Source organism: Motacilla alba, chromosome 7, assembly GCF_015832195.1.
Source record: "Motacilla alba alba isolate MOTALB_02 chromosome 7, Motacilla_alba_V1.0_pri, whole genome shotgun sequence".
Lineage (NCBI taxonomy): Eukaryota > Metazoa > Chordata > Aves > Passeriformes > Motacillidae > Motacilla > Motacilla alba.
Genome location: NC_052022.1, coordinates 19,000,953 through 19,025,154, shown reverse-complemented (window position 1 = coordinate 19,025,154; position 24,202 = coordinate 19,000,953). Strand labels below are relative to the sequence as shown.

The following is a 24,202-nucleotide window of genomic DNA, read 5'->3' as shown; positions in this document are numbered from 1 at the left end:
ATTTGTTTACTCCAAGATTTTATTCCATCATCTTCTTTATAATATTGAAAGTAAAGTGGCAGTTTGTATTTCACTGTTGTGTGTATATTAACTATGTACTGTAAATAAAGTTGAAATAAAATTTTAATTAATCAAAACTGAGCTAATAAACAGGTACTACAGATCATCAGTACAGGTGTTTAATACTTAGAATTCTGCTTTTAATAAAAAATACAACACCTGAGAAGTAAGCTAACAGTGTGAAAAGAAGGCTACATAGGCTATATGGGGGAACTGTGTTAATCCTGGGCTTTCTGCCTTAAGCAGGTTGAAAGAGAAAAATGGGTGACTCTCTATTGAGAGAAGACAGATGACCTTTTGAAATTTGAGTGACCTTTGGTGAGGCCAAACATTTGTCTCTCCAGTGTTTTTTCCAGCAAGAAAAAAATGCAAGTAAAATTTCTTTTAAACAAACCTGCAAAGCTCATTCTTCTGTGCTTTCCCCCCCTCAATTATATTTCTTGCATTGTATGCACTAAGATCTTGCCCCAGAGATGTAGAATGAAAATTGGATGAATAGAGCTCTAGGATGTACAACCCACCTATCACTCTGATTAGTTCACTTCATTTTGATGTGAATTTCTGCTTTCTCTCCAGTCTAAATGAGCAAGTCATTTGAATTCTTCTGTGGTTTTATTTACAGCAACAAGTGCAGTGAGGTAGTGCAAGTGCCAAACTATTTTTATTTTTTTTTTAGCATGCATTTTTTTGTTAAAGCACACTGACTTGGCCAGCGTCATTAGTCCCTGATGGTGGGGGAGCTTCTGTCCTGGTGGGAATAGGGCTTATTAGGAATATGAGGAGGGGAAAAACTGACTGATGAAGGGTGCCATGTGGCACCATTGTTATAGTCCTTTTCATGTTAAAGTTTCTACAGTTTGATGAAAGATGAATTTATGTCTGGTTCTAGAAAAGAATACATATTCTGTGTTCTGCTGTTGTCTCTTCCAGTCACAAGTTAGCTGTGGTGGTTACCATTCTGTTAGTACCTGCATTCTTGGACACTTAGCTCCCTACATCAGTCTTTGGAAACCAAAAGTATCAATCAATGATGATTGAGTAGCTGAAGTCTGAAAATTAGGCAAGAGACAGAATGTAGATGTTCTTACACACCTGCACACACACACGTCTCTTGGTTTACCTTGTCTGAGATTTTTTTTTCCTTACAGTGAGAAGGAAGAAAATACAGTTATTTAGCTATGGTAGAATGCATCTCATCCAGGAATACAGACTCTCCCCGAGGGCTGTATGGAAGATGCTTGAGCTTGTATGAAATAGAAACTGATATTTTTGATAACTCTGCATAAGAAATAATGGATAAAATTGTGAGGGTAAAAAAGGTGGCAAAATTGAAAGAAAATCGACTGCTTGATGCATAATCAAAGTATTCCAGCATGTTTTAGTCCTGAAGTTTAATTCCAAGACATCTCATTTTCTTGAATTGCACTTATATGGCAGACATTCTGCTTTTAAGGACAAAAGAAATAATGACATTTAATGTCTCTAATTTACAGTTGTATCATTACACAACCAATTTTCTATTTTAATTCAACAACGCACATCTTTTGTCAATCATGTGGAATAGAGATAATTGACTGTAGCAGGAATCATGCTATCAGGTAATTATTTGAAAGCTTTTGTCTTTGAATGCAAATGCCTGAAATCGCTCTCATGGCTTATGATTTTGTCAGTAGAACCAGGTCAATCTGAATAGTTGCATAATTTGTTTATCCACTAATCCTGATTTTGGTCAATATTAGCATTGTTTTGCAAATAACTTCCTTCAAAACAGAATATCTTTCTTTTATATCCGAATGAAAGGATTGCCTAAGTTTGTAGGTGAGGGGCTAAAGGGGTGTCCTTTGTGCATTTTCTACTTCCTTGAGGAAGCATTATTCTCTTGATAATGAGATTTAGCAGTCTTGGTGTGCACATCAGGTGGTTCTGATGAAAACAATGAAGAGTTGCAGAACATGCTTTTATGAAGTGGGAAGTTCTAAATTCTGAAATTACTTTGCTGTAAGATGGCTGCCAAAATGTCTTAGCATGACATGCTTTGGTGTCACCCTTAGTCAAAACATTTGGAATTCTTCCTGTTGGAGGTGAGTGCATAATGAATATCAACTTGAAGTGAATAAAAATGCACAAAGTACTTAAAATTTACTACTTTTTAAAAAAAGAGGTGAGGGATGGGCTGGTTTTATCCATGATAATCAAGGTATATTAGTCTGTAATGGCACAGAGCTAGAAGCACATAAGAGGTATTATTAGAGATGGTATAAAGGTCTGAATTGGCATTTTAAAACAGAAATAATTTTTTCACAAATGCATTTGAGAAAATCGGAACCATTAAGAAATGATGAAGATAAAATTATTAATCACAAAGATACTAAGTGCCTTTTTTCCAATCCTTTTTCTATATAGCAGAAATCAAGTCTGTATGCTGCTGCATGATAAGAGTGTAATGGGTGTACGGAAAAAAAAAAAGGAGCATATGAAATGCTGCTTGGAAAACTCTGCCTACAAATAAATCAACAAATCCAAACAGTTTTCATCAAGGGAACTAGCAAACTAATTTGCAGTTACAGTGACATTAACTAGAACCAGAGAACTGTATAAAGGCTAGAAAAGAGCATGAGGAGCTTTTAGGGGAGAACTCTAGTGCATCTGTTATTTGGTGGATTATGTATTTGAATACATAATTTATGGAAATCAATAAATGTCTGGTAGGTAATGGAACAATAAGCAAAAGCACTTACAGGCTTCTAGCAAATCAATCTTGCCAAACATTCATTGTTTTTCTTTCCTGAATAGTTATATACCATTATAGAGAAAGCAGCCGTGTCCTAAGTTCAAAATAGTTCAGAGTGTAACAATTCTTAATAGCAAAGTTGGATTGCTGAATACATATCAACCTTTAATGAATTTTCACCTTGACTAAAAGAAACTGATTTGACTCCTTAACTTTTTATTTGGGTTATTTTGAAATTTGGAGACAAACTAACCCCACGTGCATCCTGCATGACAAGAGAGTGTATCAGGAGCAGCTCATCTTTCACACAGCTGTGAAAAGCTGGTAATTTTCATAAGAGTTCATAATTACTTGGTGCCTTCTGCTTATGGGAGGTCTGTGGAACGATATATTTGGAGAACCTAATGGATTAGGTCTTGGTGATAGAATCAAAATGGTTTGGCTTAGAAGGGACCTTAAAGGCCATCTAGTTCCTACCTCCTGGTTTACCTCTACAAAGGTGTATCTCTACAAAGTCTTTATTCACTTGATTTGTTTTTTCCCAAGTGGGTGCAGGAAATGGGTATTTGAGTTACATCACATATTCAGTCAGGAAATTTCTTATTTAAGAATAATGCTAAATTTCTATGCATTTTCCTTTTTTTTTGGAAAGCAGTTTTTGTCAAAAAGGAACTTGGAGAAAGGTCTTAAGTTGATGGGTTTTGTGTAATTTTTTGTTGTTGTTTGTTTTAACAGAAAGCCATCCAGTTTTTCTAGGAGAAAAGGAAGCTGATAATGAAGCTGGCTCGCTTCATTATCTGCAGCTTTGTGTTAGTGATCTTAAACTCCTATAGTTCTTTATTTAGAATAGAATTTTGGGAACCCGAAACTCCTTCAGCTTTGAAGCATTTAGTAGATTCAGTAAATGAGTACTTTTCATTTTAAGCACTGCATGGGGCATACTCATTTTTCAGCGTTTGCTATCTCACTGTTGTGTGTGCTGCCAATCATTCTGGGTTTTGTGTTTCTGCGTGTTGCTGGTTTTGGCTCTGTAATATTCTTAGAAGTATTTAGCAAGCAGTAATAGACGTAAGTCACAGCTGAATATGCCTGCCTATTGGATTTAGTTTCCCCACAGCAAGACTTCATGGCCTGGTATGCTGAAATAGGAGCTTGCCTACAGTTTTCTTGCTGAGGAGAAGAATAATGAACTGCAAAACACATTCTGTTGCTATTAGCATTTCGAGTGAATTGAGCTATTCATTAGAAAAAGAGCGGGCTACAGCAATTAGGTTCCTCCCTGTGCTCAGTTGACTTGTCACTTGCAAAAATGAAATGGACATCTGTTTTGCAGAGGCTAATGTTTTGTTGATGGAAGAAATTATTAACTAAACTTGAAGCTGTAAACATGCATGGAATGGGGCACAGTATAAGGCTGTAAAGAAATTCTTTAACATTTCTATTAACTTCCTGAAGACTGTGTCACACACTGAACTGGTTAAAACAATCTTTGTGGTGAGCAGGAAGACAAGAATCCTTGGGATGAAACATTTTACTGCCCTTTTTATATGTAGGTGGAACCTCACTGCTGATACAAGGATGGTCAGTGAAAGAATTTACTCGTGTGGAGTAAAGAATTTACCCTTTTGTAAACACTGTGCATGACCACTACTTTTCAGCATGTAACATTTGCTGGATACTTCGTCTCTTAAACATCTTTGTATAAATGTGACCACAAATGGGGAGCTTTAAGTTCAAGTGAATCTTCTGTTGTCCTTGGAGGACAGGGTATCCGACTCAAACTGTGTTGAACTATTAGAGTCAGTATGGCAGAATGTCTTTTGAAGATGAAAAGGAAAATATTTATCAGATGAAAAGGAAAATATTTATTTTATCCTTTATGGTACTGAATGCATTTTCAACTTAAGCATATTTTTCTGCTAGTTTTCCTAAAATACTGCCATGAAAATGCGATGGAGTCTTTCCAGTCTGGGTGCTTTGGGAGAGCATTTGTATATTTGGGAGAGTATTTTCAAGGGAACACATACTACAAAAACGTGGTTGTCAATGCCAGAGGTATTCTTTGGGTGTAGGAGCTGAATAGTTCTGTTCTTCATTACATTTTAATGTATGCACTGACTGTTTTTCAGGAACTCCAGGAAAGAACTTAATGACATACGGTTTGAGTTTACTCCAGGCAGAGGTAAGGCTCCTGCAACTGAATTATTCTCTTACTGCTTAAAAAGGCATTTCAGAAACAGATTACTGCTTATGCTTAATGCAGACTGCCTCTCTGGAATGTTTCCTACTGTGCAGAGCTTTATATTGAACCTCAGTAGAGTAAGAATTGCAAATATATGTAAATTCTAGTGGCAAGGTTGCATAATATATATATTAGAAAACTTTATTCACAGTATACTTTTATCAATTTCATGTCTTATTGAAATGATCTATATGGTATATATGATCTTTCCTAGCAATATTTTCATTTTCACATTTGGAAAACATCGTAGGAAATAGAATATAGTAGCCATAAAAGTGTATGTGGTGATGGTAGTAATATTTAAATTTCTTTCCCTTTTACAATAAAAGACGGTCTATTAACGAGTATAAATTGCACACCATTTTTCAAATGCTGTCTTCAGCTGAAAGTTTAGCTGCATCTCTAGCTTTGGTATTATCACCAGAAAGAAATTCTGGTATTGAAACTTTAAACTCTACTGCATACTTACAGAACTGTAGGCTTTCCAGTGCTAAGAGCTGTAAGATCTTGTACAGTTGCCTTTGTTTGAAAAAAATCAAGTATTACTGGGATGAAATGCACAGAAGGCTAATATTTTGAGTAAGAAGGTATCATCCTTGTTAAGCTGCAACCCTTTGAACTATGAACCTATTTTACATTCCTTAGAAGTCAGTATTCACGTTATTTAGAGAAGTCTTCAAAGAGTTTTCACCTAAAATTAAATCCAGGTTGGAAGAGGTGTCTCTTTCACAGTAAATGATAGTATCTTTCATGTGCAGTAGTTCTGTGCATGGATTTATTCTGTGTTGTCTACCTGCTTTTCTCATTTTTTTTGGCAATGAGTAAAACCAAAAAAAGGCCTGTTACTTAATTGGGCGCAGAACATCTCGGTTTGCCAGAATTACTTGGGAAGCAGTTACTTAAGCCATTTGAGAATTCCTACTTCAAAAATAGGTCAAAAATAAGATGTTAGACCAGGACTGTTCCTACAGTCAGTCACCAAGACAGCCAGAAGGCAGCTGTGCTTCTCATCCCCAGAAACTGCAGCTGGCTCAGCTACCTTGCTTTGCACCTGTGTGTGTTTCTTGAGGAGATGATAAAACTTTGTTTCATGGCCTCACAGCATGAGCTCCATTAGGGTGTTTGGTGCTGGGGCCAGATTACAGTTGAGATTTAGCTGGAATTTAGGCTTGTTCCTGCTGTTCCTGCCTACCTACATATAAGCCTTCTAAGGTCTTTATCCACGGCAAGTACTAGTCACAGGGACTTAGGAATTCACCCACTCAGGTAGAGCAGTTAATAGGAAATCCATCCAAAGCTTTGAATTTCCTGATTCAAAATACTTAAAAGCTATTTAAAACCTAGATCTCAAAATAATGTCTGTTCATGTAAGTCCTTTACGCCACTTGCAACAAACAAGAAAGCCTACTCAACCATGTCTCTGTCTAGATTTGCAGAACAATGGAGGGCATAAAGAAAACAGTGAAAACCACATTAAAGCATAGTTTATTTTCTTGGTTGTGAAGATACTGAACTTGTAAAATGCATACAAGGATGTAGTTAGATAAGAGAGAAGCACTGGTGGCCAGGAGAGGTCTGTAGGGGGTTTGCAATGAATCAAGTCATTACCTTACGTGATTTGCTGTGCAGAGGCTGATAAGATAATTATCTTTTTTTCCTCCTAATTAAAGATAATTTTGAATTCAATCCTGCCTCCATGAGTGTTTTGGAACTAAAATAATTTTTTTTTTGTTCAAGTGCATTGGATGACTGATACTTTTTGTTGTTTTTGTGGACTCTTACACTTATTCCTTTCACCTTTTGGACAGACACAGCAGATGGCGTTTCTCAGGAGCTGTTCTCTGCAGGCCTGGTTGATGGCCACGATGTAGTTATAGGTAAATTACATTTTTGTTTGCAATTATGCTCTTGTGACAAGTTTGTGTTAAATGGATGTGAAAAGATGTTTTCTCTGATGCTGATTTTCAGAAAATCTTTTTTGTCCTAATTTTGCTTTCATGTATGCATAGTTCAATCAACAAGGCAATTTTGATACCAGTCCAAGAATTGCTTTTGGAATTCAGATCTCTTCAGTGGTTTGAGAGGGGCGATATAATATAGTTCTCCTGAAGGATTATTGACAATTCTATGATTGAGCATTTTTGTGATAACTTCATTTTTTTATGTAACAATACAATGATATGTCAGTAGGATACTGCGGAGTGGGCTTTGGCAACTCTGAAGTTAGTCTTCTGTTTGGGTTCATAGAAGAAGGAGCAAGACAGTGTTCAGGACCAATGGAAATTCCATCTAGTGGTGTTACTTCTGTGGTAAAAAAAAAAAAAAAAGAAAAGGTAATCAGAAATGTTTTCTGGTGGCTGAAAGATGCTTCTCTATTTTTCTATTCCAGGCTTAGTAATGTTTTAATTAGTGATTAATTTGGAAGTGCTTATTTCTCTGCTTCTTAGTCCTTACTTCTGGATGCTCAAGACCAGCAGATGTGTAGTCACCAAAATCAGAGGGGGATAGTATATGCTAGATGAGGGAGAACTGAACTGAGGAATACAACCAAGTCCATTTTTGTGTTGTGGTCAAAAAAGTTCTTATCAGTAAGTTAAGATTTCCTTACCAAACTCCTCAGTGGTATGGAGAGTGTTTTACAGCTCCAGAAGTTCATTACTTGCCTGGAAGATTATCAAAAATACATTCTCACTGCTTTTGTAGTTAAACTCCTTCTGAAAGCCAGTATTTTTGCTTTTTGATGATCAGAACACGGATTAATTGTAGCTGATCTAAGACCTAAAATTCTTATCTGATCTTTTACCTTTATTTCTAAAGAAAAAGTATTTTAGGGAGGCTTGCAGATGATACAAGCTGTAGGCACTCTCAAAGTCACTTCTACTGCATGGTTATTTTAAGGGTTCAGGAAGAGGAGTTGCTTGGCCTTGGTTTGTTGTCATTTAAACATCCAGTATGAAAAATGTCATTACCATACTGCTGATAATATTTCTGGCAGAATTTTCATTTAGAAAAGACTTTTTTTTTTTCTGGATAACAAAAGAATTGTTATTTGACTGCCTGGGCAGTCAGGTGGCACTCTGAATCACAGCTGGTGATGCTGAAGTGCAAGTCCTGCTGGGACCCAGGAGAAATCTTTTCCCTTCTTCATTTTCCCTTTGCTGCAAAATTCTCTTTCTATGCAAAGTGCCAGTACTTCTGTGAAAATGGCAGCATGAATGGGATTTGTTATCATCTTGCAAAGGGCATGATGGGGGAAAGGCAAATGAAAATAGATGTCCCTCGTGATAAATTCCCATCCCACAGTGATAGCATTTTGGTCCTTGAAGAAGCACAAATATTTAAATAAGATTTTCCCTACCAGACTTAGTTAGAGACACTGTCTAGTTAGTGATAAAAGTTTACTTCCTTGCTTAATCCTTGTTTTGAATTGCATCAGACTTTGATTTTTAGGATTATGATGGTTCCTTCTGTACTTTCATGTTTTATCTTTTATTGTGGTACTAAAAAAAAATCTAAGGAAATGAAATAAAATTTCTTGTATGTAATGAAATTAATTAACTTGTGTTTAATTTCAGTAATTTATTTTTAGTTTATATTAGTCTTTATTTAGTTTATATGGTGGGTTTTTAAGATGTAACTTACCTCAAGCTCCACAGGCACAAATTCTTGAGTGAATTTGTGTTATAATCTTGTGTCTGCTTCACCTGTGAAGTTTTCAAATATATTTGGACATTGTTGCCTTCCTAGAAAATTACTTCAAATTTCATATTTTACTGAAAGAAGATTTCTGCAAAATGTGATTTTGCTTTTAATTAAGTAAAAAATTAAATTTGCCCTTTGTTAGAATATTTCACTGTAACAGTGCAGTCTTAAGAAGTGTTTCAGTTTAAAGCCAGAGGTCATATAAGAGAGCAGATGGTGCTTAAAATGTAAATCTGCTTGCAAAACTAATTTTCTGTGCAAAATTATGTTAGCACCTTGTTCACGCAAAAGGTTTAAGATCTTCCTATATAGGAAGGAGGGAATAGTATAGAAGAGCTTGGTTAACCTTCTTCACCAGAAGAACTGATTCCATTAGTTTCCAGATTGAAAACCCGTGATAAATTACCTTTCATTTTTTAGCTGAAGCAGGCAAAAATTCAGCCTCTGTAACCTGAATGAAAACAAGGTTCTGAGATAGTCTCATGAAAATTGTTCCTGTAGATTCTTTTCTTGGATGTTAAAACATGTACAGACATGGACAAAAGAGGAAGGTGAAAATACCTGTTTTCATGTTGAACAATTTGTTGGCATAATGGCTGATCTTCTGAAAGGACATTTAAATAGGAGTCAGCAAATGCTGTTGTGGAAGTATGGCCATGGCACATGTGAGCTAAAGTTGTTAGTGTATAGAATTTAAAAACTGACAGCTTGAGTTCTACAGAACTTGCTTCTAAACATCAATAAGCTTCACCTTTTGAATCTTGCTGGATTTGCTTCACTTAACACAGGCTTCCAAGGAAGATTTCCTTTCTGATGTACATGAAGTTCAGCTACCTGTTCTGTAGAAAAGGAGAAATCCCAGCTTGTGTGTTTGGTTTTGGCTCTGATTGGCTGGTTTCTTTTCCTTTAGCATTGCTTCACAGAAGGTCCCTAGATCATGGGAATCAGCACAGAGATTTGTTTAAAAGCAGACTAGAGTTTGTGTTTGCAGAGAGGAATGAGCCTTAGAGCCAGTGGTATATTGCTGATGAGGTATTTTTATGCAGAAATATCCATGTTAAATCAGATCTGGAATATTTTCAAAATTCCTTTTGAGATAATGTGTCTCTGTATGCAGGACATATATTAGCTGGTAAATGTTCATCAGGTAATGCTTCATTATGTTTTTGATACCATAAGGAAAACTCAAATCCTATCAACAGTTGATTCTGGTGAAAATCATGTAGTTGCAGTCCTACTCCACTGGTATATACAGTGTACATATAATTACAATGAAGCCTTAGACTACAGTTAATTTTCTGGAGTCCTTGCTTAAATTTCAGAACCTGAAGGTGTATTTGCAATTGCTAAATTGCAGTATATACATAATCACCACCCCCTTCCCTTCCTGAATACTGCTTAAATAAAAGCCTTGATGTCCATGCCATCGAGAAATGTGCAGTTGCCCTTTACTATATTAACGTACCTTCTGAAAGATGTTTTTTCAAATGTTCATGGTTTTTTTTTCAAAAAAGTATCTCTGAATACATTAAACATCATAGAAGACACACCTTCACTTTTAAATACATGTGACATAAAGTACTGCTGAAAGTCTTTGTTGGAGATGTTGGAGATATCCACTTAGTAACCAGAGGAAAAGCTTTAAGTCAGTTAAAAATAAAGCTTCCTGCTGAAAGGCCTAATGTATTTAAAAGAACCAGCTGAAAACCCAATAGATTGTATTTTGTAATGAGGTCATATGTTGAATGTAGCAAGCTTTTTCATCAATATCTTGAATATTTTCTTAGAAGTGTGAATACAATAGATGCCATAATAGTTTGAAACAATTACTTTGTAAGTAAACAGAACTGAAATTAGCATCTAGATTTATAAAGAAAGCCCAGCATAGCTGTGGATAGGGTAATGACCATGAGTTCAGAGAACATGTATCTGACCAAATGCAGAATAACATTTCAAGGGCTGCTAAACTGTAAGTAAAATATATAACATAGTGTAGCAATAATATATAGTTACCAATTACTCACAGTAGTAAAGCATTTGAAATTGAAACAGCTTACTGTCTTACAGTATGATGTCTGCTGATGCTGAAGGTACTGTCATACTAAAATAGAATGATGAAAACGCAGCAGCCCAGTTTGTTAGTACAGTTAGCTTACGGTGGCACTGATAATCCACATTTCTAGAAAAGCCATGGACTTACCCAGTAAATATTCTTTTGCTTTTGAGGTTTTGCTCTGCATTTGCTTATACCTCATTTTACTTTGTCTTTTTAGAGTAGTCATCTTTGAAATTGAATGAAGTGATCACTTTTGTTTAACTAATTCCAACTCATCTTGCTGCAGTTAGGAAATGGAATAGAGCTGCACGAGTGGAAGACATACTGCGTATATTTTTGCACTCAAAGAGCAGTATGGGTGGCTAACTGGAATAGCACTACCATTTGAAGGCACCAGAGGTTTGTCATTTAATATCAGTGATATTTTGAGGTGCACTGATTTTTGTAATATTTAGGGCATTTTTAGATGTTTTGTTTGTTTGAACCACAAGTTAAACAAAGTGAAATAACTGAGTTTTTAGTGAAATGTATCACAGTTTTATCTATTCCAAAGCTCAGTGTACCCATAAACTTTCTAATGAGAAAATGCCTTTATAGCTTCTTACAAATTTATTTTTACTAAATTTGATAGACTAAATACTTTGTGTTTACTTTAATATATTATCCAGAAAGAAAACATATAGATTTAATGAAAACCTTATGTATTTTCAGGCATTTTGTTGAAACCCATGTGCCTTCAACATGTGTACATAACTCAGTACCTCTTTAGCAAGATATGCAAATACATTACAAGTGGAAGAATATCTCTAAAATCCCTGGGGGCTTTAACAAGGACTTAAATATTTCAACACATCTGCCTCATTTAGAGCTAATGCACTGAAGGGTGACTCATAATGATGAGACTGCCGGGAGTTCTGGAAGCCTGAGGTGCACCTGCAGCTAATGAATTTTTGTGTCTAATTGCACCTAAGTTATTTTAGACTTTCTATGTTGGATATAAAAGGTGCACTGGAGGAAGTGTATTGTGTGAAGCTGGCAGGTTTCACGGAAGTTCCCACCACGATGAACTTTCAGTGTGGTGAAAACGTAAAGGTTCAAGGTGCAAAAAAGCTTTTGTTGGCTGAATAATCACTGTTGCTGTGGTTTTGGCAGAACTATAAATATGTGATATAAGAAATTCTCCAAGTATGCAAATTAATCTTCACATGTACATATGTGTGTTCATGCGTCATAGTGAATGTGCCTGTCTTACAGCCATGATAAAGTAGTTAATAATTTTTAGTTATTTTAAAGGAAAAAAAAAAGATAGAATTGGCAACTGCCTTCAAAGTTCCTTTTTTCAACCTGCAGTCCATTGGTTCCTACTTAAGTGTGCAAATGAGGAATAAATCCATGTGGTTATTAGTGGGATTAGTTTGAGTTTTGCCAGATACAGTAAGTGATAAACTCTCTGCCCCTCATAGATCTGAATCAAAGTTTCAATGACTTTCCTTTCTAGTTAAGAAGAAAACAAAACAAAAACAATTGTGAATTTGAATCAGAAATTGCAAAAGCAGCAATGTATGTAATGTTCCTGTTTTCAATAGTAATTTACTTGCTGTTCTTTATTTTCTTGGCATTCACTTCTCTGCCAGGGGCTAGTATGTCAAAATAAGGATTTATTGAGGTTCTTCAAACTAGATGTATTCTATTTCAGAACCTAACTCCAGCACATCAGGGAGTCTTTTCTAAATATATTCTTCTTGTTTCAAGTTTCAGATACAAGGTATTGAAGTAGCATGGCTGCTATTTCATCTTCTTAATAGTTTTGTCAGAACATTATCTATAATTCATAGCTGAACTTGGGACAGGAGGACTTGTGAAGACCTGATAGGAAAAGGAGATTGCAAAGTAATAATATACATAGCAGCATATGACCTGCCTTATTTCTGCATAGACCTATATTTCAGATCTAATCCAGTGTGATGAAGATACTTGTTAGAGCTGTCTTCACTATCTTGATGATTATCAAACTGTTGCCAAAACCTGTGTCTGAAAACTAGCACTTGATTTCTACATTCAGTCACAGAGAAATGATTTTTTCAACCTAGTCCTCTCATTCTTTTGTATAGAGAATTTAAGAGAACAATTTATGGTAATATCTCAGGCTTGTTAAATAGCCCTACTAGCAGTGCTGGGCAGCAGGTCTAAATTTTTATTATAAATGTTCATTTGAGAACAGACTGAGGTCTAGAATGTTCAGGATCATCAAAATGAAGGGGAAGTGATGAAATATGTATATACTCATCCCTTGCCTTCCTAAATAATCTACTCCATTAGGCAAATGAAGAATCAAGGTCTGAAATACATAAGTATTTAATTACCCAAGGATATTCCATTTATCCTTTCAGAAAGGAAAGTAGAATATCCTTTTACTTTGTTTACTTACCCTTTTAGTTTACCAGTGGTTACCCTAAGCATTTTTCACATGCTCTGGGGGAAGAAAAATCAATTTGAAATATCAACCCCTGTTTTTTATAAGTTTCTGGGTAAAGGTACAATTTTCCAGTTGTACAATTAATATTTTAATTTATCAATAAAACCAATTGTCACAGTTATGGTCTTTTTCTTTTTTTTTTCCTCTTCTCACAGACTGTAGAATATAAAATGTTTTGTTGAAATCAGATATCCATACTAAGTAATTGAGAATTCAGAAGCTTAATAATATGTTATTGGAATTTATATGGGTAGATTTCTAGCACTAACTTATGTCACTTTCTATTTGGATACAGTACTCCTCTTTCATAAAATATACTGCTTCTCTTGGGTGCAAATTTTTCCATCAGTTACCTAAAGAAAAATTACAACCTGTATATAAGTTTACCAGTCCTCAGTTTTCCAGTTTTTACCTGTGACCCCTGGATATCAATACTCCATGTTAATCAGTCTTAATTCACTTAATGTGAAGATATTTGAGGTCTGCCATTATTTTGTAAATGTGTTGAGATTTTTTTTTTTTCAGTTTGAGCAAGGATAAATATTTAAAGTCTTTATTTGTGGGTCGAAGTCAATCAGGAATATCCCCACCTGATGTCTCTGTCATTCATTTGAATTACCTAGGGTAATTGGTTAGTTGTTAAAGCTTTGGTCCCAACCAAGTCTCCCTTTTTTTTTTCTTTTTTTTTTTTTTTTTTCCTTTTTGGAACAAGGTAGCCTGGTGCCAAATGCTGTTTAATATCCTTAATGTCTAAAATGACACGAACCAGCCTAAACCTAGGACGTCTGTATGGAATAAGAAATTAATACAGTATTGGGGCTCAGAACTCATATGAACCACAGAGCTCAAGTGGTGTTAATAATTGTTTTAAATTGTGGAATGTGCAAGTAGAAATCACTAGGATCCCTTTCACTGGGATGCTGTAGGGAGACCATTTCCAGTCTCAGTGTTTCTTTCAAAGCAGAACTGCTTTGGCCTTCAGTTGTCCTATACCTGTCCTCTTTAATCTGTGTTTTCTGATGGTGAGGCTGCAAATCGAGCTGTAAGAAATTATCATAGCACCAAAAGTTGAAATGGAGATCATTTCCACTGTCTTTTATCTACTGATTCAGCAACACACTTTGAGAATTCAGACAAATTTGTGAGCCTTAATCTCCTTTTGATAAATTCCTAATGACACACTCTTCATAAATAATGCCTTTCTAAATATTTTTAATGCTTCTGCCATATCAATGTCCAATAGCTTCTTCAGAAGAGAAGCCAGGTTTGCAGTTGATCTTTCTGTTTTCTTTTATTTCTTACAAGAATCATGTCTAAGTCCTTGCAGTCCTTAAGCAATAAACACTTGCTGGTTAGCTGCCACAGATCTTCAAATGCTTTAACATTTCCCTTGCTACTGAGCAACATAAACTGAAGAGATTTTTTTCACAGCAATCCTGAATGGTTGAACTAAAGGAATCACATTACACTTAAGTGACCTTTTTGATCTTTCTTTGAAGAGCCCTTTAATCTTTCAAGGCAGACAGTTGCTGAGCTGTTAGATAATAACAAGATAGAGATCTGGAGGAATTGTTACCAAAAGCTCTAAACAGTGATTTTTTTTCATTGTTTGCGTAATATACTATAACACAGTACTATCTAGGTTTTAAAACTTAGTTTTGACTTCATTCTGAAATTGCAAATGCATGAAAACCACTGTGTAGTATGAAATATAAATGAGTGCATAGATTGCAATGAACATCTTGCAATATGTGAAATGGCTTCAAGAGCATGCATAATAAATTCAGCCCTTTAGTGGAAAACCCTACCAGTAGCTGAATTTTTTCAAGTGATAATTCCACTTAAAAGTATTCCCTGCTACTCAAGCACCCTGTGTCCTAAGACCTATACAGGAGAACACAGCATTAATCCTCAAACCAGCAGACTCCCAAGGCAGTTAATTATGGTGAGCTCCATGTATCAGATGAAAATGGTAAAATAACTGCCTACTGTTGGGGAAGAGGTAATATTTGAAACAATCAGCAGGGAAGCCAATAAATCTGTGGTGGTTTGAACTTGTCTTCTCTAACAGCCGTACTGTTGATGAAGTAGGGAGCAGTTGAAGGTAGCTATTTTTTATAGACTGAGTTTTAGACTACATAAAAAATATTTCACTTCTAACTTATTAAAATATTTTTCATTTTCTCCAAGGTTATAATTTTTCTCTTTTTTTGGGGACAGTAATTTTGTGCCTGGATAATACTCCCTTTTCCTCATATCTGAATTTCAGGATTACAATATGCACTAGCTTTGCAAACTGTTGAACCTAAGCATGAGTTCATGAGCTATTTCCGAGGTTACCCATCCATTCTTTGCAAAATGGAAAAGCAGATGAATCATTATTCTTTTGAGAGCACCCCAGAAATATCATCTCAAGCTTTAGATTCTGCTTGTGTCTGTGTTTATGCCAGATGGCTCTGGCTTAGTTGGCTGGGTGGGCATTGTACTGGAAATAGTTTAACTGTACTTCATATAGCTTTATTTACTGTCTCATTAATTTTAACTTTTCCAGAAGTTTTCCCTCTTCAGAAGCCATTAGGGTTAAATTTCGTGCCGTGTTAAGAATTTTAAGTAACCAGAGAGAGAGCGCTTTGTCAAATCACAGGAGAAAAACAGCTATTTGAGACTGCCCAAGGTTTGGTTATTGTCTTGTATTTGTGAGATCTTGAAGGTGGCCTTTTTTTGTTTTGTTACCTCATATCAATCACTCATTTAAAAACTGTAATTTATGTTGTCTGCCAAAATTGTAATATAGCAAAGAGTAAGTAATTTGTATTATATACATGCAAAAGTCTCTCATTATATGGGGTTTTTTATTTATTCCATCTGCAATTAACATCCTGGGTGCTTTATATTTATATGCTGGGTTTGACCTTTTCTCCTTTTGCATGTTCTGCAAGTGCAGACACTTATTTTGTCAGAGTGGCACAATCATTTGTCACTGAGCAAAACCTGCAAAAGAACCTGGAATGATTTGTGGTGTGTAGGTTGATTACATGTCCTTCAGAAGCCTTCTGAAGAAAGTGAACAGGACCTCATTTATTGTTGTAAACAACAAAAAGCCTCTTGTCCTAACTGCTGCTAATGTCTAAAGAGAGCTTTTGCTCCAAGGCATGATTTGAAGTATACTCTATTTACCTGGGGTTACTGCTGGCAAAGATTTTTCCATCACCACTTAATTTTTTCTTGTTCATATTTCTTCTTCTGACTTTTATAGGTGCATGGCCAATAACATATTGAGAAAACACTCTGCAAAATAAAAGAGTATAGATCCTATAGAAACAGTGAATTCCCAACAGGAGTTTATTTATCAATTAGTGCTGCTTGCAGGCACTAATCTATGAATTTCACCAAGTACAGCATGACTTCAGATTATTTCAAAGAAAAATGGCTTTGTCAATAGGAACTGCAGTATACTTAACTTAGAGATAAGGTGTAAAGGGACGTGTATTTTACAACGCTCTTCACTTTTCCAAATAATCTAAGTACCAGTGGAGAAAACAATTCCTGCCTGTCTAGAAAGTCCTGGTATAAAACTCCTTTTCACTTTAGGGAGAGTGTTACTGTATTAAATGGATTTTGTTCACCAACTTGCAACACAAGAATTGTTGGGACAGTGGAGTGGGGAAAGGTGGTGAGAATAGGATGGTTATTTTCCTCGCTATGGTTTTGCAGATGTGATTGGGTCCATTTAGAAACTGAGCGTTTAGAAACTTTAGTCTCATTCATTGTATTTAAGCCAAATTAGAACTTTGCACATGAACTGTACTAAGAGGGTTAGTGAGTCTCAGCCTAGTAAATAATTTTCCTGAATGAGGAGAGCCTAAATCCAGTAGCTGGAGGAGGTTTTCACCTATAAAGCCTAATATCTCCACTTAAAAATAATTAGGTTTTTTAACTTGCCTGAAGTAACAAGTAATTCTATTATAGGGCTGAACAGTATCAGCAACTGCTTGTAAGTGAGAGCATTCTTTACTGTCACGAGTGTATGCCTGGCATGATTTTTTTGGGTGTCTTTGGGGGAAATTTGCATACCTAGTGGTCCAAACTGTGTAGATTTAGTAATAGTCCTAAACTTTTAGAAATATATTTACAGGAGTGGTAAGTCAGCTATATTTACTGCAAATGATATTTTTAATTGCATTTAAAGTAGGATGAGTATTCAACTGTAGAGTATGTTGTTGTATTTGTAATTCTGAGGATGTCTTCACTGTATGGGATGCCCAGACCTTCTGGAGAAATAACTGGAAGGGCCTGCAGGCATTCAGGAAGGACATTCACCTGCTTGGATGGCTTCTACTGCCTGTGCTGCAAGCTCTGTTTCCAGTGAAATTTACCTAAACTAGAGATGCCATGGACACCTGTAGTTTATGGGTTATGTTTTTCTTAGGTGACTTCATCAGGCTCCAAAGGATTTCAGTTACCACTTGAACCCTCTTCCCTGGTAAAGAATCAATCCAGGAGTGGGGTTAGGGCTTTTGAAGACTCGATACATCCCTGATGCCCCTTAGCCTACTGTATGCTAGTTCATTAAAACACTTGCTGATCGTGGGCTGCTGTTTGCAAAAGCACTAATAATACCTTTGCCAGTAGCTGCCTAAGGGCAGCTGAAGGTTTGCTCCTGGGGGAATAGCCCAGCAGCACACTGACTTGCCTTAGCTGTTCCAAAGCAGGGCGACATTAAATGAAAGGCTGCCCTTCCTAAAGACATGCAATATGAATCATGCAGGAATATGCAACTGAATCAGTTCACATAGTCACTAAGTATCAGTGACCCTGAAAGAGAGGAAGTAGGATTTATGGCAGCCCAACTGCCCTCTGAAACAACAGCTAGAGAGGGATTAAATTATTCAAGTGGTAATTTACAGACACGTATATGTGTAGAGTTAAGTAGAAGATTCAGCAAAAGCTTTGATGTCATGTTGAATGCAATTTTCTGGAAATAATATTTTTTTGTCTTTTTTTTACAGTTGCTGCTAACTTACAGAAGATAGTAGATGATCCAAAGGCCTTGAAAACATTGACTTTTAAGTTGGTAAGTAAAAGCATCAATGGAAGAAACAAATGATCACAATATTCACATAAGAATCTGGGTTCTATCTCAGTTACAGATACTTTGTTGAATATACGTGTTGGCAGATAAAGTGACTGAAATTTCCATGTATTAGAGAAAAAGCTTAAACCCTGTTTTGACAGGACAGTGCCATAACTGCATGGGGAAGGAGGTTCAGTCACATGAGTTCTGAGGCAGCCTGAGGTTTAGGTGAGAAGCTGCAGTAAGAAAACTCCTGGGAAGAATTGCAAAAACAAGTAAAGCAGAGAAAACTGTAATAGCTAGGTTTACACTCCTTCACCCCCACCCCCATAGCTCTAGCCTGGCTGAAGTGTCCTCTGCTAATGGACATATTGTTCCAATCCCATTGTTTCAAACGCCTGCCCCCATTTTTCTTGCAGGCAGGTCACCTTCGCCACTGCTTTCTTCTCCTTAGTTCTTTTTTTCAACCTTCAACCTTGACCATCCACACCTGCATGTTGGTCTTTCTCCCACTGTATTTTATTGTTGTTTCTGCTTCTCTACTCCTTTCTGTCCTCTGTATGTATGTCATCAGACCCTGGGCTGGGGCTTGGGACTCCTTTCTGTGCTGCATTTTGTACACTGGACCATGGGTCCTTAATTTTGGTCAATATTGATCATAGCATGATAGATTTAATTTAATATTAATAAATTTAAATTGCAAAAACTTGAGCCAGAATTGATATGCTGTGTTTGTTTTTATTTATTGTTAAAATTAAGTTGAAAAATGTATATACCTAAAGCTACTGAATTATTAGTTATGAAAATACCAGTTAGCTTTCAGCACCTTTTGCTGAGAATGACTCAGTCACACCAGAGATTAGACTGAATGTCTGTTAGATAAGCAGGTCTCCAGAATCCCAGCTTTGTTTATAAAAGCAGCTGCTGTAGAGAGCCATTTTTAGACCTAATTGATGATGATGTATTAATTCAAGACTCTTCTTCCCATGTCATTCTTTATACAGATCTAAGGAGTTTTAGCTGACTCATTTGAATTAATTTTTCCTCTACAGTCCAGTGAAATCCCCTGAACTTCCACATTCCTTGTGAGAAGGGGTTGGGGTAGGGGAACAAAGACATGTAACTCAAATTCATTTCTTTCCTTGGCCTTTGCTATAAATATAGCTTAAAATTTGCTATAAATATAGCTTAAAAGCTACTGCTTTTCTTTTTGCAGCTGATCTGTGCTCTTGCTGTCTAAACATCTGACTTGGCTTTATTGTGTAGTAAATGGCATCTCACCAAGAGCATTTAGGTAACAGATACTCCAGAGGCTCTGAGAAGCCTGGATTTCTCATTCCCACACTTGAAATAGAGGCTTGTGATTCCAAAATGTATTATCCTACAGTATCCAGGTTATGTCTGTTGAAAACAAATCCACTTGAAAATTTAGGTTGGGATATTTTTTTATATTTTTTGGTGATTCAGTTGGATTTATTGCTGAGGTTTAGTCAATGTCACATAGAATTCCAGATTCCAGTGAGTAAATGGCATTATCATCCTGCTCCTTACCATACTGAGAATTAGTAGGCAATCCAAAATCAATGTCCTTGTCCCTGCTGTAGGTAAGTTCCACTGGATAGGCAGGAATTCTGAAGGTTAATTTTTGACCTAAGTTTCCTGCACTAGTTCCCATTTTCATGGGGAAAGACCATAACAAGAAGTAACCTAATTTATTTTTCTCCTTGGATTTATTCAATATATGTTGTGCTTCTGCCTATTTCTGTATTGTATAGTGAAGTTGCTAAGTGAATTGTTGCCTATGAGAACTCTCTCATATCTTTGTATGCCTTACTGGGTCTTTGTTACCTCATAGAAAGATCTCACTGAATTTGAGCACTTGTATGCAACTTGATTTAAACACATTTTGTTGGTAAATATTTAATGGGGATTAAAGGTCTAAATGTAGCTAATCCTGTATGCATTCAGAAAATTCAATTGAAAAATACTTCTTAGTCTAGGATTAGTTGCTGGTGTTTCTGGACAAGGAGTCTGGTCAGTATCTCTCTGCTTACAGGTTGCTTTTGCTGGTATTTTGCTGGTAAATAATATTTCTATTCAAACAGTAAGCTGTCCATCTTTGCGGTGAAAATGGAACAGTTTGTGTCTTAACTATGTTTGTATTTAATTATTACCAAAATAGTAAAGAAAAATTTTAAGGTGAGGTGCCTGGATGGCGGGTGTTGGATTCCCTCTCTTGCATATTTTATAAACAATGTATCTTTGCTCTTGCAATGACATCATTCTGCAGAACATATATAGTATTAAATATCCCCTAGTTGTCTTGACTAACACAGAATGAAAACTTCCCTGTATGATCCAGCTGCCCACACTTTGGGAAGGAGACTGCTTTAATACACAAATAATCTTGGAAACACTCAGGGAAACACAAAATCATTGCACAGCATAATTTGCATTTTGTATAAGGAATTTGGTTATGAAAAAGGGTGGAAAGAAACCCAATAATAAAAGAGTGTGTTTAGTCTCTACAAAGCACTTTTATTTTGCAGTTTGTGTATAGTATTTGTATTTATGCTAAGCACGAAATGTAAGTTAATAGATTCCAGGTGCATTAAATAGACATAAGATAATATTTATTGATGAGGAAGGCATTAAAATATCTATATGCATCTAGATATGTTACTTAGCATGACTTTGAGGAGATTGAGAGCTAGCTAGAGAGTAGAACAATGTTAGTAGTAGTAGTAGTAGCACTTTTTAGCATTAAATTTTAAGTGCAAAATTCAAACTCCATTTATTTGGTAAATTCCCAATCCAAGCACCATTCAGATATCTGAATAGTAACCAGGAGTGATGATCTCAGACCTTTAACTTGCTGCTTCTGTGGAATAAGAGATGTGAAATACTATCTGAAGAGAGAACTTCTGTTCTCTGTGTCTGCTCAAAGTATATTTGAAGGAGTAGTCTGATGTAATACTTCCACAAGTGTCAACACAGTTTTATTTCTGGTCATGAAAATTCAATGGATTGTGTCAGTGCACCTTCTGTGCACAATGTGAGAGCTCTTAACCTTACAGCACATGTTCACAAACCAGTTCTATTAAAGGGTTCAACTGCTAATGCAAAAAAGGATCAAAAGCTTTTTTGTAGGGTGGACCAATTGTTCTGTTGGGGATATTTTGTGATATGCAAAAGAATCTGAAGGCATCTGTCATAAGTAAGTTAGCATTGCACACTTTTAATCCAATTCTATTAATATTTTGCCTTATCTACCATACAGATAAAAATGAATAAACCCCTTTATTTAAAATGTCACTTTTTTTCCTATGAAAGCAACTTTTGTGTTTAAAAACTGAAACATAGAAATACTCTGCCTCCAGCATATTTTTTCTAAAACAGACCTAAAATAATTGTTTAGTTCTGAGCAAAGTGGTTTTATATTCTTACTGTTATATATGAAAAATGAACTGATCACTTGTGCCAGTTTGTTTCGTGACAGGCTTTACTGAAGAATCAAAACTGTACAGTTTTAAGTGCTAGATTGTACTGCCAGGAGGGAGCTGTCATTTTGCAAATATTAGTATTTACTCTTTTACTGAAGACTGCTTCAGTTTCTTGTTTAAAAATTCAGCTGGTTGGTGGACTAACTTGCTGGCTGGACTCATGAGACATTTGCTGTGTACAGTACAGTGGTAAAAAGTGGATTCTATACATGTATATTAGATGCTCTTCATGACTGAAAACTGTTTACTCCCATGAAAAAAATTTGGCTCCAGTCTGGAAAGTTTGGTTTAAAGATTTTGGGTATTTCAGTGTCCATTTCCCAGTATTTTTTTCCCTAATTTTTAATATTGACTACAAGAGTTTGCTAAAATTAAGGATGCAATTGGTTGCATGCTGACTGAGGCCACATGAAGCAGTCTGAAAGCTTTCCTTCAATCAAGCTGTTTGCTGACTGGGCGATGTGGGGAAATTTTATATCCTGGCTGTCAAATGCTCCTTTGCAGCATGATATACTAAACATTTCTGTTTGTACTTGCAGGCCTCTGGCTGTGATGGCACTGAGATTCCTGATGAAGTGAAACTGATTGGTTTTGCTCAGTTAAGTGTCAGCTGATGTCTGTCCCTTGACCCCAAGCCGAATTGTGAGATTGCGAAAAAGCCAGCTTAGATGCAAAGGAAAATTAATGCACCACACGCTGAGTTCTGCTTCATTATCTAGCAATTCACAAAGTCAGAACAAGCAAAGCCCACAGCTACACTGCTGCTGTTAACGTTCAAAATGCTCCTAAATGTCTCTTAGCAGTTGATTTGGATTTCCCCCAAAGTGAAAAGCCTGTGGAAATGCTCTCAGGTAGCTGTATTTATTGGTTACAAAAGGAACTTTCTATCAAGCTTACTTCTTTCATAGACTTTGAGTGATACTATTTTACCTGTACTTGTGGTTGATAATACTGCCTCTGTTCTGTTACATTTAGAAATTAACATACATATAAAAGTTTAGAAATATTAGCCAAACTTGAATTCTAGTTTAAAAAAAATGACTGTGAATTTTATTTTTCATATATTTATGCATTACACATACTAGTAATAAGAAAATTATTTGACTTGATTATGTGCTATTTGCAGTTAATCTCCCACTATTTAAAAAAGTTTCAGGTATGTCTTTGAAGTATTTGGTAACTTCTAAGGTTTTTCTGAAATCATTTGATCCGGCATTAGCAAGCTTTTGTTGGTTGTGTGTCAAAAAAACAGTCCACAAACTGATCCTCAAGGGAGTGGGAGGTGCCTTGCAGATATTAATGTTTTAAGAATGTGCCTGAGGCTGCTTATATAAATCTCCATTTTCTAGAAGTACTATCTATATGGTACAATAAATCTATATAGTTATCTGAGCGAGGAGGGGATATGCAGTAGCAAAGGTGTTAGAGTATTTTGACTATGTTTTATTGAGAAGTCTACGAGCTACAGCTACTGTGAACTGTTGTTAAGGTAGAACGCTTACTGTGTCCATCTCTGATCTGACTCACCCTTAATGATAGAAACCAGTTTCATACAGGTGAATAAAAACTTGAAGAATGGAACTGAAGCTTTATTTGAAGTTCTGCTAAATACCAAGGTGGAGTGAAAATAATAGGGCTTTGTGCAATGATCAAGTAAAACTCTGTTACAAAGAAAACACTTCGACCCAAGTAGTCCTCTGCTTAACCTGTGACATAGATGTTATGGAGCCTAGGGAACCTTAGAAAGACTTTCATATTTGAAGACATGTTTCTCAGAGGTTACACTTTAAACTACTTCCTAGTTAATCCTAGATAAGTGGCAGCTCTTTAATGTACTGAAAATGGCAAATATATATTGTTAAGAGAAGTTATTTATAATGCCTTGTCATAATCGTTGAGGTGTTCTAGAACTATTTGCATACGACTCAATGTAATCCCATCCCATCCTACTGTTTACATGATGATTACTCCAAGATGACTGCAAAGATTAAAAAAATAAAATTAAAATAAAGATGTATTGCACAAACTGATTTTTGTAGTTTGAGTTTCCATGCTCTGAGTGGATTACAGAGTTGTTATTACAAAAGGCTGCTGCCCTTACTTAGTTTGAGAGCAGCAGCTGGGGTGGAGGAGAGGGTTGCTTTGGCTCCTTGCTCTCCAAGACTTTGCGGAAGCCATTTTTAAGGCTCCCAAGGGGTTACTTCAAGAAATGAATGGTTTGCCCGGGGCAGGCCCTGTGCTGCTGGTTTGTGTGGGCGGCGAGCGGGAGGGCCGGGGCTGGGTTGGGCGGCCCAGGTGAGGCGCCTTGGGGCCGGCCAGGCCGCTCGGGGCTGCGGGTGCCCGCAGAGCCCCGGGGCC

At 36.2% G+C, this 24,202-nt stretch overlaps 1 protein-coding gene across 5 annotated transcripts in view; it reads left to right on the top strand.

Annotated features, from left to right (window-relative positions):
• STK39 (serine/threonine kinase 39) overlaps positions 1 to 23,874 on the top strand; it is a 79,179-nt gene extending 55,305 nt beyond the window's left edge. For 2 of the 5 annotated variants that reach the window (XM_038143045.1, XM_038143046.1), the window contains 3 exons: positions 4,921 to 4,973; positions 6,842 to 6,910; positions 7,224 to 8,517. In XM_038143045.1, the coding sequence (XP_037998973.1) occupies positions 4,921 to 4,973; positions 6,842 to 6,910; positions 7,224 to 7,450 (349 nt within the window). In that variant the 3' untranslated portion in view covers positions 7,451 to 8,517. Of the gene's footprint in view, positions 1 to 4,920; positions 4,974 to 6,841; positions 6,911 to 7,223; positions 8,518 to 18,276; positions 18,342 to 22,383 lie in introns of those variants that run through there. The other 3 variants (XM_038143043.1, XM_038143044.1, XM_038143042.1) reach the window with 3 other exon arrangements.
• The last annotated feature ends 328 nt before the right edge of the window (positions 23,875 to 24,202 follow it).